This window comes from Lates calcarifer, linkage group LG23 (genome assembly GCF_001640805.2).
Source record: "Lates calcarifer isolate ASB-BC8 linkage group LG23, TLL_Latcal_v3, whole genome shotgun sequence".
Classification (NCBI taxonomy): Eukaryota; Metazoa; Chordata; class Actinopteri; family Centropomidae; genus Lates; species Lates calcarifer.
Genome location: NC_066855.1, coordinates 3,580,796 through 3,597,406, shown reverse-complemented (window position 1 = coordinate 3,597,406; position 16,611 = coordinate 3,580,796). Strand labels below are relative to the sequence as shown.

The following is a 16,611-nucleotide window of genomic DNA, read 5'->3' as shown; positions in this document are numbered from 1 at the left end:
CAAAAGTTGTGAGTTCCAGTTACTGAGGCTAAAGATAAAAATCACAAGATGTCAACCGAAAGAACTGGCGATTATGAGAACAAGAAGATAATAGTCTAATGCAGGGCCATTATTTTTTGGAATAAACACAAAGTTTGATAGTTAACCAGCCTGCTACAAGCTAACTTGTATTTTTTTTTGTTTACTTATCTAATGTCATGTTGATTCTTTGTATACAATTAAGGTACTGTGTGTATAATTCAATGGTTTTCAATAATGATTTGGGGAAAAAATATTAAATTCATCAGTCTTAGCAATTATTAAAGTAATTTACAAATGTACAATTTTATTTTAGGCAGTTTATTCAAACATTGATAATGCAAAATCATTGTGAATAAAAAAGAAAAACTTTCTAGTATTGATATTTTTAGAGCAATTACTATTCAAAAAGAAAATGTCAGGTAGATAGAAAAGAAAACAAAGACAGCTTTCCGTTGCAGCTTGATCATTTATTTTCAGTTTAGATTATGTAACAGCTGTGTGTGTCTGTCTGTGTGAGTGTGTTTATCCTTGGTTCATCAGAGTAGTATGTGAGCTCAATCCAATCAAACCATCTCATGTGGAGAGAGACCAAACTAAAAAATTTTGGTACAGCAATCCTTAAAACCAAATAAAATGTCCATTGGATTCTTAATCCCACTGTTAAAAAGGGAGATGTACTTTGCAAATTATAATTACAGGCTAACTCTGCTCTTTTTCCATGACATGACATCATTCTGTAGTTTTTGTTTTTCTTCCCCAAACTCAGTAACACTGCATCCATCTCCATTCTAAAAACAAATGGTGTGGCCAGCCGACAGCGCGGTTAGCCGTGGGAGTACAGAAAGGGGGACATGTAGCTACATTAGTGGCATAGCTGAGCTCTCAATATGAGAAAGCTGACACACTGGACTTGGTCTCTCGTTTCATTATTGTTCATCATAAAAACTGATTCAGTCTTGTTTTCTTCATTTGACGAAATTTAATTCTCCTCCTTCGCTCCTTGTTTGTCGTTGTTCTTCTCTTCAGCATAGTTGTGTGGAAAGAGAGAGTAGCTGTTTGGGTCGGCTCTAGCAGCGTTTCTCCTCTGGTAACGAGTGGAAGAACTCCATGCATGCTGCCACTGTTGCATTTAGTCCTTTTCTGGCACCAGCTTCAGCACTTTGCCAATGGCGATAGTTTTGCCTGGAGGAGTAGTGCATGACCGGGGTGAAAAATAAGTAGAAAGGCTGTTACAATATCTCTGCTGTAGCACACTTTGTTTCCTTATTTTTAAGCGGTTCAAAGATTCAAAGATACTTCAGATAAACACACTCAGACTGGCTTAAAAACACACACACACGCAGTGTCCTCACCTTCATCTCGCAGTGTGAATCGTCCCATCTGAGGGAAGTCTTTGAAGGTCTCTAAGCAGATGATCCCTGCTGCCCGGAGCCTGGCGATACACACCTGGTCCTGTTTAACAAAGCGTGGTCTTGTTTTGCTTTTCTCCCCAGTTTTCTTGTCCACCAGACAGATTAAGGCCTGCGGACAGGATTTGAAGAGTTAAAGCTAGGGCAGGAGAAGATCAAAAAAACTACTGTGTACACCACAAACTTACAAAAAAAATGTTTCAGCAGCAGCTTGGAAAGTAGAGCAGCGACTTACTGTGATTTGCACCTCTTCAATACAGGTGTGGATGTGAAGGACTGCATTGTAACCAGGACAAATGATTGATTTGTGCTCAATGATGACAATCTGAAACAACACGAGCAATTGAGAAGATACAATCAGTTTATCTGACATTCTCCTAAATACATTGCAGAATCTACTGTGAACAAAATCTGATAATCAGAGATTGTCCTCCTGTAAAAAACAACCACACACATTGTTTGTGCCCAGCACCTTATTATGACCCACAGTAATGTTGTCTTGTTAAGCAGCATCTAGTAGCCATAGTAATTATGAGATCTATTAAGTACATGGAGTATAAATGGTGAAAAAGTGCTGGGGTGGATGGATCGACTCACATGGGAGACCTGGGTTTAATTCCTGTTTAAGACCTCACAGTTTTTGTTTCTTTTTAAGCTTTTCATTAAACCTAACCAGGTACTCTGACCAAACAGAGACTGTTACATAACGTTAACTGCATGTTTATTATTGTTAACATGATGACAAAGCTCCACACTGCAATACATCCTGCCACCAGTAGGGGCAGTACTTTAGGAGTCACAGTAACAGTCTTGTTGTATGAGTTGGAGGACCTCTTAAATAATCACTCCCCATATTTTCACATTCTGTATATTCAAACGTAAGCTCCAAAATTAAAACTTAAAGGCCAGTAAAACATGTTTTTTAAGACTGCTACAGTGGCTGTGTGATGTTGAGCCATCCTGCCTACAAAGACCCTGTTTGGACAGAACCTAACCCTAACACCAACCACTTGCGGCTGTTGCTATGCCAACGCACAAAAAGCATGCATTTTTGGAGAGGGTGGAAGGAGATTAAAGGACAGGAGGATGTTTAGTTGAGTTTCATCTGTTGGTATTAAATGGAATAAATGAGAACTAATCAGGCCTATAGCTGCCTGGACCCTCAACCCTCACACTGGTTTTTACCTGTGCGTCAAAGGTGCGACCAGAGTGGCAGAGGTTGTCGGGGCTACAGAGGATAAAACCAGGCAGGATTTCTTCCTCCTCGATGCCCTTCAGCCTCAACTTCAGATTCTCTCCTGGACCTGCATCGTCTGTCTCCACGTCATCGCTCAGCAGGCTCAGTACCTCCACTGTGTGCTGCAACACACACACACACACACACACAGCTATTTATAAATGTTTCAAATAAACACATTATTGCTGCACTGTAACAGGATACATGGCTGGTGATGGAAGTGAAACTGGATCCTTTCGGTCACAGGATCTTGTTTCCGCCCGGGCTGCAGCACACTTAATGTAAGAGAACGAGGCCTTGAAGTTATTTCTAGTAAAAGGTTTATTGGTCCCACGCGAGATGGAGCAAAGTCATACAGAGGAGATCTCACCCTGTTCGGCATCATGACCAGCTGCTGGGCTTTACTGATGGATCCAGACTCCAGCTTCCCGAGGATAACTGTGCCCATATCCTGCAAACACACACACACAATGACAAAAGTCAGAGCAATTCAAATCAACTATCATCTTAACTTCCAGTAACTTGTGATGAGCAAAAGCTCGAGTTAAAAAGTCTAATTTATGAACCCTGGGTCCATTGAGTATATATATATATATATATTTTACACTTGGCACCCCAGAACATTTAGAGTCAGTGAAGACATCCTAGCTCAGAAAACTCCTTCATTATTTCAACAATGATGGCCGATTACATTAGCTCTAACAACAGACATTTGGAAGAGATTCTACTGCAGGCCTCTTCTGAAAAGGAACATTTAAGGAATCCTTTCTAACCGACAGCAGCTAGCTGAGAAAAAATGCCTTAGTGTTATTATAGGCATTATCAACGTAATGCAAAATATGATTCATCTCTGTTGGAAGTGTAAATATAATTTAATGATCATGGCTGACAGTCATGATTTCCAGTGCCCAACAAAATAATGAGGGTAGCTGTTTTATTCACAGCTCTGTGGCCCTGCTCAAAACTTGATGTGCGGTATGGAAGTCTTATTAGTATGCAGTTCCCAGTTAACTGCACCATAATCCCCTTACACCAGGACAACACCAGTTGGGACTACTTAGTCATATAACTGCTACATAAGGCTCTTATGTAATTGCAGCGAGACAGAAAGACAAGATGATGGAGAGAAAAGATGACATGAAGAGAGGACAGAGCCAATGAGACATCTCAAAAATAACTCCATTCCACTGACACTTACAGTATGTGTTGAACTGCTTCCAACATCTAAACAGAGACGAATGCCAAGAAGCTGAATTATCTTAAAGAGAGATGACTATGTAGAAGCTCTGGTTTGTGTGTGTGTGTGTGTGTGTATATAAGCGTGTTTGTGTGTGTGCTCTTGGAAAATTGCCCATGAGGAAGGAAAATGACAAATTGGAGAGGGAGCAGAGAAGATTTTGGCAACGTAAACAAAAACCAGAAGAAATTTTACACCCACTCATCTGCTGGGGACAGCGCAGAGAAGACAAGCTGTCACCGGTTTTTGTTTTTCCTCTCGAGAAAGAGCATCAAAGCCCTGCAGCTGCTCACCTTGTACTTGTCAACGATTGGTAGTCTGACTGGTCCATCGCTGGATCTGGTGAAGTTTGGCAAACTGTCCAGGTGGGAAATAAATGGCAAACCCCTGGTACAGAAAAACAAATGAGACCGCCCATTAACCAGAGTTATAGAAATCCACTTGTTCACATTTTATTCCTCAGAGTACACTTGATTTTTATATTAAACTTTTGATCAAACTGCAGCTGAGTGTAAAGTCAGAAGTAGCAGACAATGTTGCAGTTGTAGGAAGAAATCCACTCTTATGGTATTTATGTATAAATTATCTTTCCGTTCTCTGAGAAAACCAAATATCATTTGGTTTGACTTAAGTGGTACCTTAGTGTATCATAATTTTAATAGTAGTAGTAACATATAACAAAGCATCACTGCTCAGGTCAATGGAGTGTGTTCTACTCTTAGTGGCTCTGATTATCAAACCAAAAAAAATCATTAGGGTAGCTTCAGCCTCCAGTGGAGGAGATCGTTGCCATAATAAACAGCCAGTGTTTGTATCTCACGGTCAGTTAGTCTCCCGTCACACTAAATGAATGTGTGTGTGGATGTAACCTGTAGTGTAAAGCGCTTTGAGTGGTCAACATGACTAGAAAAGCACTTTAAGTGCAGTCCTGACGATACTACATGGTGTGCAACCACTGAAAAGCATTCACTGAGCTGACTTACGTGTACCAGGGGCACTCAGGTACAGGGTCCTTGAGGTTGGCACCAGTGAGTCCAGAGCAAGGCATAAAGTGGATGTCCTTCTTGGGGTTGAAACCCACCTTCTTCAGAAATGGCACCAGCTTCTCCTTACACTCCTCATACCTGTGGGAAGTTAACAAATATATGACAATGACATAAAAAATGCTCCCACTGACACAGCGTTAGAGCCAACATAAACACAAATCTATTTTCATCCAGAACCTGTTCACCTTTCCAGGCTCCAGTTGACAGTGGGGTCATCCATCTTGTTAACCAGGACAATGAGATGCTTGACTCCTGCTGTTTTAGCCAGCATGGCATGTTCCCGTGTCTGTCCACCCTTCTCGAAGCCGGTCTCAAACTCCCCCTTTCTCGCAGAAATCACCTGATACAAACAAATGAGTGACAAACATTTAGAGGAAGTGTTGTCTTCTTTAAATAAATCCTGTGAACATGTTTAATTCACAAGAATCTCTATATGTAAATGTGATTTAATCTGTGTGTCTGAAGTTTATGGTTGGCTCTGTGTCCATGTCCATCTCACCAGGACTGCCAGGTCAGCTTGTGACGCTCCACCAATCATGTTGGGGACAAAGCTCTTGTGTCCAGGGGCATCAAGGATGGTGAAATGTTTTTTCTCAGTCTCAAAGTAAGCTCTCCCAACCTCCACTGTCTTCCCCTTGTCTCTCTCCTCCTGGTTTGTATCCAGAGCCCACGACAGGTACCTGCAGCAACCACATTTATTTATTATGGTTTACAAAACTGCAATATAAGGACTTAAAATGACTGTACAGGTGACTGTAATCACAATCAACCTTTTTCATATTTGCTTGAATAACTCTCATCTAATGTCACGTTGATTAGCTGCTGAACAACTGGGAAAAAAACAAATGATCAAATATGGTGGGTCAAATTTAGAACTTCTAGCCGCTTCATCAACATATTTCAAGCAGTGTGTTGAAATTAATTCACATATATTAAAGATAAACATGGGGAGGAAAAAAATAAAAGAAAGAAAATTAAAGAAAACACACCAGCCACCAGCTGTTATGGAGAACAATTCATTTACTGAATCACAGAAACAACACAAGGCTCTCTCACCATGTCTCCCTGTTCTTTTCTTTCGCTTCTCGTTCATATTTTTCCAGGGTTCGCTTGTCCACCATTCCAGTTAAGTACCTGGCAAGGAGAACATACAACAAAGGGAAACTTGGCAAAACGGGCGTCATGCAAGTGGCATTATATTTATTTTATCCATGGTATTATCAGAGCGAAAGTAAAACTGAAGCTTAACCTGAAAAACACTGCTGTGGAAGCAGCAACCTGTTGCGCTGCAGCCGACAGCTGAATTTTTGTTTTTAGTTTTCTGTGTCTGAACAGTTTTTCTAGGCAGTGGGCTAATTTACCAACACATAATAGCACATTTAAGAAAAATGCAAGTACTTCATACTGCCTTAGAGATTTCTTATTCACTGTGGAGCTCCTAAGCACTGCGATCAGCCAACCATACACTAAAAAATTGATTACTTACATGATCTGTCCTCCAATAGTTGATTTACCAGCATCTAAAAAACAAGTGATGATGGTATTAGATGAATAAAACATCGTATTATCTTCCTCAGATAAAACAAACTCACACATATACATGACACGCACCCACATGACCGATGAAGACCACGTTGACATGCTCTTTCTTGGGGGCATCTGGCGGCGCCGGAGCCACTTTGGGTATGGGCATCTCCTCCTCTTCCTCCTCCATCATCTCCTCATCCTCCTTCCTCGCAGCGCCCTCCTCACACGCTCCTCCTGCCCCCAGGTCCTCCTGTCCTCCGCCTCCTCCGCCTCCCCCCGGCTCCTCCTTCTGCTCCCACGTCTCCTCCTCTGTGGTCATGTCTGCCTCCGTGCCCCCGTTCTCCACTGGAGCTGGAACCATACACATTTACTACACCTACAGACTCACAGCTTGGAGGGAGGAGGAACAGAACATACTTTTTTTTTGTTTGTTTGTTTTTGGCTGGAACGAAAACCTGCAGACAGACCATGAGTGAATGTTGACTGATTCTAAATCCTGGACTTTATTCAAGCTGTGGTATTTCTGCCAGTTTTATCACCACACTTAAATCATCTTACCACATTTGCACAAAAATTTGGAATGAGATCCTCTCATGCACACTTCAAACATGTCCCACACAGAAGTGCGCTGAGTCAAGTCACCTCATTCAACTGCACCTCCTGCACCAATATTCACATGCTTTATCTTAGACATTATGTTTCATTTGTGTGTTATTATTAGCAATCATTACACATTATGCAGGTCTGGATATGCTGTTTATTCTGTTATAATTTTACTTCATTGTAGGGAACCTGTTGTAAAACAGGCTTTCCCACATTTCAGCTCAAGAAAACTAATTAAATGAAATAGACTGTAACCTCAGAGTAACACAACAGCTGCCCATTCCCCTTCAGTTTCCCTCTAGGGTAAACTGTTGATTGTCTTCTAGCAGTGGCATTTAAATTTCAGGTGCACCAACGACCACTGTAGCTGTGCCTTGAATTTATACATGTAAATAACAAATAATCTAAAGAGTTGCAAGACTTCACTGTGTGTTGTCTGATAGTCCTGCTCAGACTGTTCCACCAAGCAAACAAATACTCAAAAAATAAATAAATAATTAACAAAAAAAAAACAGTAACAGGAGTACACTGAAATCTGCTGAGCCCTGCAGAAGAAGCATCTTCTCATGGCAACACACAAATAAGCCTCCCATTTCCGTAACTAAGAAATTATGCAGCCCAGCAGTCATGTACAATGCCTATTTTCTTCTCATGCCTTGTCGTTTATAATCAGCCTGTGAGAAATTGTCACTGGCAAGTCAGAAAAGCCATTTGTGACCCGACTTTGTCGACAGCCTCATCACGCTGTAATTAGGATTTGTCTTTCAGACGTGTTCAGAGAAATCTGAAGGGGCGAGAATTAGAACAAACCTCATCATGAATATGTCTGCAGGAAATGTGAAAAGGAAAAGATTTCTCCAGACCACAATCACTGTCACTTGTGTTCACCATATCTGATCATTTTGTCGTGCTGCAGCTACAGTGCTCAGCCCTCTTTCTGTTAAAGAACAAAAACACCACCAGTTCTCTGTAACTTGAGGAGAGGTGCACAGCATCCTGAGTTAGGCCAAAAAATGTGAATAAATCTGACTCAGGCAATTTAAAACTAGTCAGCACAAAGTCACGGTATTTCTCTGGAGCAACCAAACACAGTCAGATTGCTCTAATGTGCAGTGGGCCAGGGCCTTGGACATGCAGCACTTGACACATATCCCAGCGTGCCAATGGGATGTCTATTTCAGGCATGGACAAGTGAGGTTGCATCATATTGAACGTAGGCCTGTGCACATGGGTTTACCAATGCCAGCAATCTAAATATGGTTCAGTAAGTTAGACAAGTAAAGAATCAAAAGTGAGCGTCCAAATTTCCTAGTCTGCATTAAGTTTGGTGTGAGATTTCAAATCTGGCTGCAGTTAGACACGCACACCAGAGGCTATAACCACACTGTCATGTGGTAAAAATCTGCCTGACAGCCAGATTTGTAATTCAATAACCTGAACATGATGTACACTGTGGATGCATACCAGCTGTTTCAGCCACCTCCATGCTGGCAACTGGATCAGGGGCACCTTTGAGGACAGAAAACAAAGCATGTCAAAACTTTCATAAATATTAATTAGACATGGGTGGTCACGTTTTACGTCTTGGTGTGAGTGTTACTGCGTTATAAATGTGCTACTGCGCTATACATGACTGACACTCAAGCCGACTTGTTGATTAGTTAGTGGAAATGCGATAACTGTGGCACTGGCTGGACTGAGCACAGCGAGTTACAGGCAGGAAGGCTAACTTAGCTGGATTAGCAGGCAAGCTAGCAAGTTAAGCTAACTTCCAGGCAGCTGTCTTGGCATTCACCTACCGTCTGAAGCCGGCATTTCCACGGCGCTGGTTTGAAGGAAGCTCGGTACAAACACCGGAGCGTTAACGTTGGGAACAAACGGCTTGGCGTTGACGTTGAGCGCGGCGAAGGCGCTCGGGAGCCCCGCCGCGGCAGCCGGGGCCTCGGCATCCTCCTCCAGCTCCCACGAATCCGGGGCTGTGTCTCTCGGGTCCATCGCTCCTTTCTCCAGAGTTGACAAGCTTTCCACTACCGGGGAATGCGAACGTTTTTCGTAGTTCCGTTAAAACGCGTTTAGTTGCTGGTGTGTTTTAGACTCTTAGCAGCACGGTTGGTGAAGTCCCCATTGCTTTGTTAAGCCTTGCCCTAGCAAAGCATATGGATCCCGTAGCCGTCGAGAAGTGGTGTAGAGCCGCTGCACGTCCTGCGAACACCGCTAGAGGCCAGCACCGGACCTCTGCTGACTGTAACGTTACAACCATACTCACCACTAACTTTACATTTCTATTTACCTCTGCAGGTAAATTGAGCAATCTCACTTTCATCCCGATAAATTTATACATTAAAAAATTACATAACAAACTGTTGTCTTAACTTGTTTGTTTATATTAACATCTCTGATACACAGAAAATACCACAAGAACTATAAATAAATAGATTAGAGCACCATAGTACAACTGTGATAAGTTATATAAAGCTTTTAAAAATCAATAAATAAATTAATTAGAAATACATTACATAACTTTCAAACTGACTGGAACAGGAAACTGTGCTAACACCAGTGTCTCCTCCTCTCTTCTCACTCTTTGGCATCAGTGACTCCTCCAGCAGAAATGGCAAAAGTGGCCTCATTCTCAGGCATGTCGGGACTAGAGGAAATCACAAAGAGATAAGTGAACAGAGCTGTGAGTTCAGCTTGAGATCAGCGTCACAAATGTTTTCATTTGCTCAAATTAAAGTCCAAGTCTGGGTGACTGAGGTCTGAGGTCACGTCTCGTTTTTTGTTGTTGTTGAGCTTAATATTTCCCACGGCTTCTTTTGTTCCTTTCCGTTGTGTTTTAAGATTAATTTTCATATCTTGTTTGCAGGCTTTTGTTGTTGATATTCTGTGGAATTACGTTAAACCATGATCAATATCCTCTCAGACCTGATGGGTCATGATAGATGTAAGATCGTGCTTTGATATCTCAACATCTATTTCAATGTGAAAAATCACATGTCAATGACTTCATGGCAACAGGAGGTAAAACTGCAGCTGTCTTTTGCAGCTGACACTCAAGTATTTAAGATCACTGATTGCTTTGTCATTAATGTAGATAGTAAATGTTTTTATGACTCACTGAGCTGAAAATTAATAAAAGCCATAACAATATTAATAAATTATTATCAATATTATAAATCACAGCAATTGAAAACAGTGATAAAAGTCAACTCAACCTTCCTTGAATTTAAGCAAAACAGTAAAAAACATTTTAAATGTGGCAGCACGCTATTAAATTTCACTAAATCTGGCAACTACCTGTCAAATATCTTGGCAATTCTCATCTCTCCACGTCCCTTCCTCAAGCTGATCCGTGTGGTGGAGGCGTGAGCCAGGATGTGCCCACCAATTGGCTTCTTGGGATCAGCCTGAAACCTTCAGCAGGGAGGAAATTAAATGTTCCCATCAAAGCTTCAAATGTGGTAGCATATTCCAGCACACAAAGCTTGACCTATGTAGAATTTGCCATCTCTTACGTCATTCCTGCTCCTGGATCAGCTGTCATTTGGTTGGTGACGAACACAGCTACATTGTACTCTAAGGCAAAGAAAAATGAAAGGCATTAAGTTAAATTAGTCATCATTATAAGGAATTGTGTATGCACCTTGCAGGCATTCCCTGTATATGGCTAAATATAAACCATGTATGTGTCTGATACTTGTGGTTTTTACATTTATACAGCATCAGACCTTCAGAGATTTTCTGCAGCCTGGAGAGCATCTGGGCGAGTTTCTGCTGCCGCTCAGCCAGCTCTCCTCGACCAGAAAAGTCTACTCTAAACAGAGCCATGATGGAGTCGATGATCTGGCAACAGGGAGGAGCAGACAAGAAGGAGACTGAAAGGCTGAAAGCCAGGAATGAATCCTACTTTTAGAATTCATGCCTGATGTTTAACACTTGGATTCCAGTGAAAATGAAACCAAAAAATATCTAAATCTCCAACCACTGCACTTAGAGAATGACGTAAGTAGAGAGGGAAGCAAAACCAAAGAAATGATGAATATGTGATAACATGTTTTAGAGTTTTTTTTTTCTTTTAACGCACCAACAGCTTGAACACTCCTCCCTCCTCATGAAATTTGGCTGCAACAAAGTCCAACAGCTCCATCTGGTGTTCACCTGCAGAGACAGCAGAAACATAGTAGACAAACATTTACTATGAGACAGTGTTTCTACAGAAATCGCAGTTTTTACACAACACAAATGTAAGAAGAAACACGATCAATGTTTTGAAGTGTACTGCATGATCGCACTGGTATAGGCCCGAGCGTAAAGCACGTTGTCCAGCACAGCATCATGGTCCACATTAAACCTGTCAGCAATGTCTCTCAGTCTGTCTGGACGACTGAAACCAGACAGGTGCAAGTCAAGGATAATGTCAGATAAACACGTAGAAACACAGTCACGTATATATGAATAGTGATAGTACAATTACATTCTGATACCTACTGAAGAAATATCTCTTATTAATACATTTTCTAAATTAGTTCTCACAAAAGCAATTAAAATAATAATGCTCGTCAAATGTGGTGTGATTGATCCCATTATTGAGAGGATACAAAGTGTTCTCTGTGTCGATGAAGATGACTTTCCCACCTGAGTAACCATCCTCGCCTGGCAGCTGAGCAGTGACTGGACAAAGACACCACAGAGTGTGTTTTATGCCATTTACACATTACTCTTAACACATTAAAAAGGCTCCTTACTCACCACAAAGTGTGTGAGACAGCTGGGTTTTCCCTGTGCGGAACTCTGTGCATGATGAAATTATGAAATAAATTTAAATCAGTCTAATCACACATAGTATATTCGACTATAATGAGACATCTCACCTCCAAATGCCTCTGTGATGGCCATACTCTCTATACCTCCACCCAAAAGTTTACTGCAAAGATAAAAAACAGTATGATGTATTATTTAACAGATTCACAATACCTAAGAGAAACTAACTTTTCTTTTTTATCCACCCAGCCACAGTATCTGCCACTTTACCATTCACTAAATAGATACTTTATCAATCTCACTTTGCTAGAGCAGAGTAGCTGATGAGAAGAAAGGCTCTATATCTGAATGAATGAACTGTTGTGTCACATGCGCTCAACGTTAAAGAGAAAATCTTAACTCGAACTCCTGGCTCCCGGTCGTGATGTGGAACACCTGCTTCCTCTTTGCACTGTACTCGAAGGCGGTCTGGAAACCAACATTCTACAGTGTAAAGAAAATTATGTAACGTAGAAATTGTTCTGTGGGTTATTTTGTTAAACTTATTTCTGAACTAATTCAGTCCTAGGCCAGGTTGAAGAATTCACAGTTCAAAATGCCATCTTACCAGCATTTTCCCTGCAGCTTCCTTGATTTTTTCCACTTTTGCTTCTGACAGGCCCTTGATGTTGCACAGAGCCTTGCGCGTAGTCATCTGGATCCCCTTCACAGTGCAGATTCCCACTGATTTCAGCTTTTTGATGTCTGCCATATTCTGTGGTCACAGGAGGGGAAGAGCAGAGAGATGCTCACACAGAGACAACAGACTTTTGATCTGATGAGTGTGTTTCAGCCCTGCTGTTACTCACAATCCCATGTTTCTGTAGGAGGTCAATGTCTTGGAAGAAAGACTCCTGTTCAGAGAAAAACAACATCTATGTGAGGCAGCTGCTGAGGGAAAGAATACAACTTTACCTTGACTGCTGCTTAAAAAGTAGATTGTCACGGTATTTCGTACCATATAAATGTTGTATATTAACATAGGTCATGTGTAAATTGATACCTGAACGGGATAGCAACTTCTTTACACCTCTTATGCCTGTGAGGGGGTTTGTAGTTGTGGAAAGCCATTGTGAATTAGCAAAAATATGTTAAATGAAAAGATTAGCTAGCTATATCTCACCTCCTCATCCTGGAAACCAGTGTCCTCTTCAACAACTTGATCCTCTGTTACTTTCATTTTCAGTGGAGTATAGGTTAAAGGCTGAGGATAAAAATGCATTTTCTGGTTCAGTTACTGTCAGTCAGCAAGGATATTATTTAGCCATGGCCATGACAGTTAGCTAAACTTGTCTAGGTTAGCTTAACTGCTAACTGCTAGCTAGTTCTGTTCTCCGGACTTTCAGTGGCTCACAAAATAAACACGACTGTCAGTAAAACTAGTAAAACCTGCAAACTAGCTCCTTAGATTATATAAACTAGCAAACGACAACAATATTAAGTTATTGACAGAGAAACAAATACCGTTTAAAGTGAAAAGGCTAGCTGCTCTTTTGTTCTTGTAGCAACTTTCTTGCTACATCGGGCGGGAATTTCTGACTTAAGACGCATTCATGCGCAGTCGGAAAAAATAAATGTACAGGTTGGGCGAACATAAACATGGCTGACCTACACGTTAATAAGTTTTGATTTCAATAGCCGGTGGCAATGTCGCACCTGGTGAGCAAATCCATAAAGGGATTGAATTCACAAAATTGCCAATTAGTTTAAAAAGGACAACATGTTCTCTTTAAATCCCTCAGGACCTGGAGCTGAAAAAGAACAGTGAAGGCAACACTGCACACTGCAAAATATGTGAAAAGATATTCTTAATTGTCTGGACTCTTATAAGTGATTATGATTAGTATTAATTTGTGTGCAGGGTATAATTGTGTTAATGACACAATGATAAAAACTTCATCATCATGTTGACATGTCAAACAGGAAAATCTCATGTGTAAGTAACAACATTAATTAATGCTGCATCACATTTAAGAGCTTGGCTCCAGCTCTCAGTTAATCATAATCACTGAACCAGTTCCTGGTATTATAAAGATATATACTCTGAAAATCATCTTACAATCCCTACAGTTATTTAAAAGTTAAAAACATTAAAAATTAAATTGCTTTCTTGTTAATCTTTTTCACATTTAGTCTTAATGCTTTATGAGCAGTTGCATAACTGACACAATTAACATGCTGAGAGAAAACACAGAGCTTTCCATTTGATTTGGTGTTTTAATTACCACAGTCATCTTGAACATAAAACAGAGACAGATTTGCTTGCTGAACAGAGGTAATACAGATTGATAACTGTCACATGGATGGCAACAGAGAAAAGAACACAACATTCTCTCTCTCTGGGTAAATATAAGACATTTAGTATTGAACCTTTATCAACCACCACAACCACGTTTGTCCAACGACTGATGACGGGTTGACAAAATAATTCTGGATTTCACATGCTATAGATGGAAAAGGATACTCAATCTCTGAATTGTTGAACAGTATGCCTTATACAATCCGTTGCTGAAAACCAGATAAATTTAATAAAACCAGTAACTGTAGCTACTTTGAAGTGAGAGGCATTGCACTTTGACATACATGGTACAGTGGTGAATTGTGACAAATGTACAGTCAGAAATACACCAGAGAGAAGAGTCACTCTGTAGACCACATCCCTATCAATTAATATAGACTACAGTATGCTCCATTTGTCACCATTCATCAGACATGTCATATATTTCATTAAAAATAATTCTCCACATACAAGTGGAACCGACAGGACTGCAGACAAAAGTATATTAACCTTCGTCAGACTGTGAAGATGTAGCAATTAGCATCCTCCAGATTTTTTTCTTTCAGCTTCTCCATCTTTATCTGCTTTCCTCTACAGAACACATTATTTACGCTGATATAAGTGTTTATTTAAAAAAAGAACAAAAAGAAAACAGAAGCAGTGCTTCTGGAAATCAGTCTCTGCATGATGTTGGGAGTAAGGAGAGACAGTGAGAGAGAAGTGTTAGTCACGCTTCATATCCTCCTCCTGCGATCCCATTAGACAACCCAAAACTTAGAGTGAGTCTAATGTTTGTACACAGCTTTACTTTTTTTTTAATTGCTGCAGTTCTTTGCCCTTCTCCATGGTCTCTCTGTCTCTCCTTGTGAGCGGCCCTGCTGTATCGCTGGCAGCAGATCTCAGGCTCATGTTGGCCCTTCCTGTCCCCCTCACATCTTACCAGGTGCAGGAGGCATCATGCCTGGCATCCCACCAGACATTCCAGTATTGGGCCCCAACAGGATCTATGAGGAAAAGAGGTTGTTGACTTGTCACGAGCAGTTTATTTTCAGGAAGTACATCACCAAGTTTCTCTCAGCTGCTGCTGCTGCTTTACACATACGCACATTCATGAACACTCACCTGTCTCTGCTGCTGTAACTGCTGCTGCTCCAGCTGTAGTCTCTCTGTCTCAAACACCACAGGGAGCACCAGGATCATGAAGGAGGTAGTACCCACCCAGAGAGCAGAGCGGGAGAAACTGAAACAAATCAAAAACCTCATTAGTTTCAGTTCAAGATGTCCCATTTCTACAATAGGTTATCACTAATACAAGTAAGCAACCGTGTGTAATCATTTAGAAAATAAGACCCAAGGATGCAAAGACAGGACTAATCTGCAGTTAATCTCTCGATCACCTGAACTAACCTGAAGGCCTGGACACATCAGAGCAATGATAAGGTAAACGCTTCAGAGACATACCTGTAAAACTTCTTGACCAGTGATACTGAGCACTGTGCAGACACCTCAGCAGCTGTGCGCACTGTGTCAGGAAACATTTCTGTCAGGCCCCACAACCTCTCCATCAGTGTCTCGTCCAGCTGATGGAAACAACAAACACGTATATTATTACTACAAGAATACTGTAAATAGGAAATCAACCTATGTGTCCCATTAATAAGAACAAATAAATCCCCATCGCTGATCAACTTGTTGATAAAGTTTGTATATCCTGCTTTGCTACAGGTTGATTTGATTGATACCACAATGGAAAATTCTCATGTTATTGCCTTAACCGTCAATATAGTTGCATGATAGTGAAACAAACTGCTCATTACTTTAAATAATACCAAAAAACAGCTTAATATGTGTGTATGCTTGCAACAGACGGAGTTCTTGGACAGGGAGCACCGAACAGACAGCTAGCTAGCTGATTAGCCTCTGTGCAGCCATGTTAGCTAGCAGTGTTTAGCCAAGATTGGGACAAACTGGACACAAAACAGTAGGACTAGGCTTAATTTTACTCTCTGTCACATTTGCGAAGTACTCCTGAGTTATTAGATACTTACATCTTCGTCCTCATCGTCGTCAATCTCGTCCTCTGGGGGCCGGGTAGACACCGGGCCCGCAGCGGGGGAAAGCTCCTCGATTGTGGCCATGTCTCCTGTTAGCCCCCGCTCCTCTCTGTCTCTCTGTGCTGGATCAGCTGCGCGCGCGGCGAACAAGTCGCGAGAAAAAGGCGACAGTCAGTTTTGTGTATTTCTGATTATTTCCCGCCGGCTTTCTGTAAAGCTAAGGCTAAGAGAAGCGCATCGGTCCAACAGCAGTCCGAGGTCACTGTTAGAAAACGTGAGGCTTGTCAGGGTCGGATGACGAAAGCAGGGCAGGGGTCAGGTTGTACTTCACCAAAAAATAAACAGCGCCCCCTGTCGTAAAGACTGACTAACGGCAGTCTGAGGTGTCAAAAACGTAAC

General features: G+C 41.3%; 3 protein-coding genes across 4 annotated transcripts; all 3 read right to left on the bottom strand.

Annotated features, from left to right (window-relative positions):
• Nucleotides 1-473: 473 nt before the first annotated feature.
• gspt1 (G1 to S phase transition 1) lies at nucleotides 474-9,290 on the bottom strand. The gene is made up of 14 exons (XM_018685486.2): nucleotides 8,880-9,290; nucleotides 8,545-8,589; nucleotides 6,562-6,828; nucleotides 6,437-6,470; nucleotides 6,007-6,084; nucleotides 5,450-5,630; nucleotides 5,136-5,290; nucleotides 4,888-5,028; nucleotides 4,198-4,291; nucleotides 3,038-3,118; nucleotides 2,616-2,789; nucleotides 1,666-1,755; nucleotides 1,374-1,542; nucleotides 474-1,203 (listed from the first exon to the last, which is right to left on the bottom strand). The coding sequence occupies exons 1-14, from the start codon at nucleotides 9,073-9,075 to the stop codon at nucleotides 1,151-1,153; spliced, it is 1,758 nt and encodes a 585-aa protein (XP_018541002.1). The 5' UTR covers nucleotides 9,076-9,290; the 3' UTR covers nucleotides 474-1,150.
• A 153-nt stretch (nucleotides 9,291-9,443) lies between these two features.
• dmc1 (DNA meiotic recombinase 1) lies at nucleotides 9,444-13,458 on the bottom strand. Of its 2 annotated transcripts, none has more exons than XM_018685487.2 (14): nucleotides 13,345-13,458; nucleotides 13,004-13,084; nucleotides 12,690-12,734; nucleotides 12,449-12,595; nucleotides 12,242-12,324; nucleotides 11,952-12,004; nucleotides 11,830-11,871; nucleotides 11,679-11,751; nucleotides 11,373-11,464; nucleotides 11,165-11,238; nucleotides 10,809-10,923; nucleotides 10,596-10,656; nucleotides 10,378-10,494; nucleotides 9,444-9,727 (listed from the first exon to the last, which is right to left on the bottom strand). In XM_018685487.2, exons 2-14 carry the CDS (start codon nucleotides 13,058-13,060, stop codon nucleotides 9,658-9,660), a joined length of 1,029 nt encoding a protein of 342 aa, XP_018541003.1. In that variant the 5' UTR covers nucleotides 13,061-13,084; nucleotides 13,345-13,458; the 3' UTR covers nucleotides 9,444-9,657. The 2 variants fall into 2 exon arrangements, with proteins under 2 accessions (XP_018541003.1, XP_018541004.1); XM_018685488.2 differs by having other exon boundaries at nucleotides 12,242-12,309.
• A 619-nt stretch (nucleotides 13,459-14,077) lies between these two features.
• tomm22 (translocase of outer mitochondrial membrane 22 homolog (yeast)) lies at nucleotides 14,078-16,495 on the bottom strand. Its single transcript, XM_018685485.2, has 4 exons — nucleotides 16,207-16,495; nucleotides 15,620-15,738; nucleotides 15,281-15,398; nucleotides 14,078-15,162 (listed from the first exon to the last, which is right to left on the bottom strand). Exons 1-4 carry the CDS (start codon nucleotides 16,294-16,296, stop codon nucleotides 15,088-15,090), a joined length of 402 nt encoding a protein of 133 aa, XP_018541001.1. The 5' UTR covers nucleotides 16,297-16,495; the 3' UTR covers nucleotides 14,078-15,087.
• Between the last annotated feature and the right edge of the window lie 116 nt (nucleotides 16,496-16,611).

Excerpts from the sequence above, each read along its gene's own strand:
- gspt1 (XM_018685486.2), bottom strand. The coding sequence starts at position 9,075 with ATGGACCCGAGAGACACAGCCCCGGATTCGTGGGAGCTGGAGGAGGAT. Across the intron at positions 6,829-8,544 it reads GGAGGTGGCTGAAACAGCTG|CTCCAGTGGAGAACGGGGGC; the intron begins GTATGCATCCAC and ends GTATGGTTCCAG. Across the intron at positions 3,119-4,197 it reads CAATCGTTGACAAGTACAAG|GATATGGGCACAGTTATCCT; the intron begins GTGAGCAGCTGC and ends GTGTGTTTGCAG.
- dmc1 (XM_018685487.2), bottom strand. The coding sequence starts at position 13,060 with ATGAAAGTAACAGAGGATCAAGTTGTTGAAGAGGACACTGGTTTCCAG. Across the intron at positions 12,596-12,689 it reads TCCTACAGAAACATGGGATT|AATATGGCAGACATCAAAAA; the intron begins GTGAGTAACAGC and ends CTGTGACCACAG. Across the intron at positions 11,465-11,678 it reads ATCGACACAGAGAACACTTT|TCGTCCAGACAGACTGAGAG; the intron begins GTATCCTCTCAA and ends GTCTGGTTTCAG.
- tomm22 (XM_018685485.2), bottom strand. The coding sequence starts at position 16,296 with ATGGCCACAATCGAGGAGCTTTCCCCCGCTGCGGGCCCGGTGTCTACC. Across the intron at positions 15,399-15,619 it reads CTGGTCAAGAAGTTTTACAG|TTTCTCCCGCTCTGCTCTCT; the intron begins GTATGTCTCTGA and ends GATTTGTTTCAG. Across the intron at positions 15,163-15,280 it reads AGTTACAGCAGCAGAGACAG|ATCCTGTTGGGGCCCAATAC; the intron begins GTGAGTGTTCAT and ends TTTTCCTCATAG.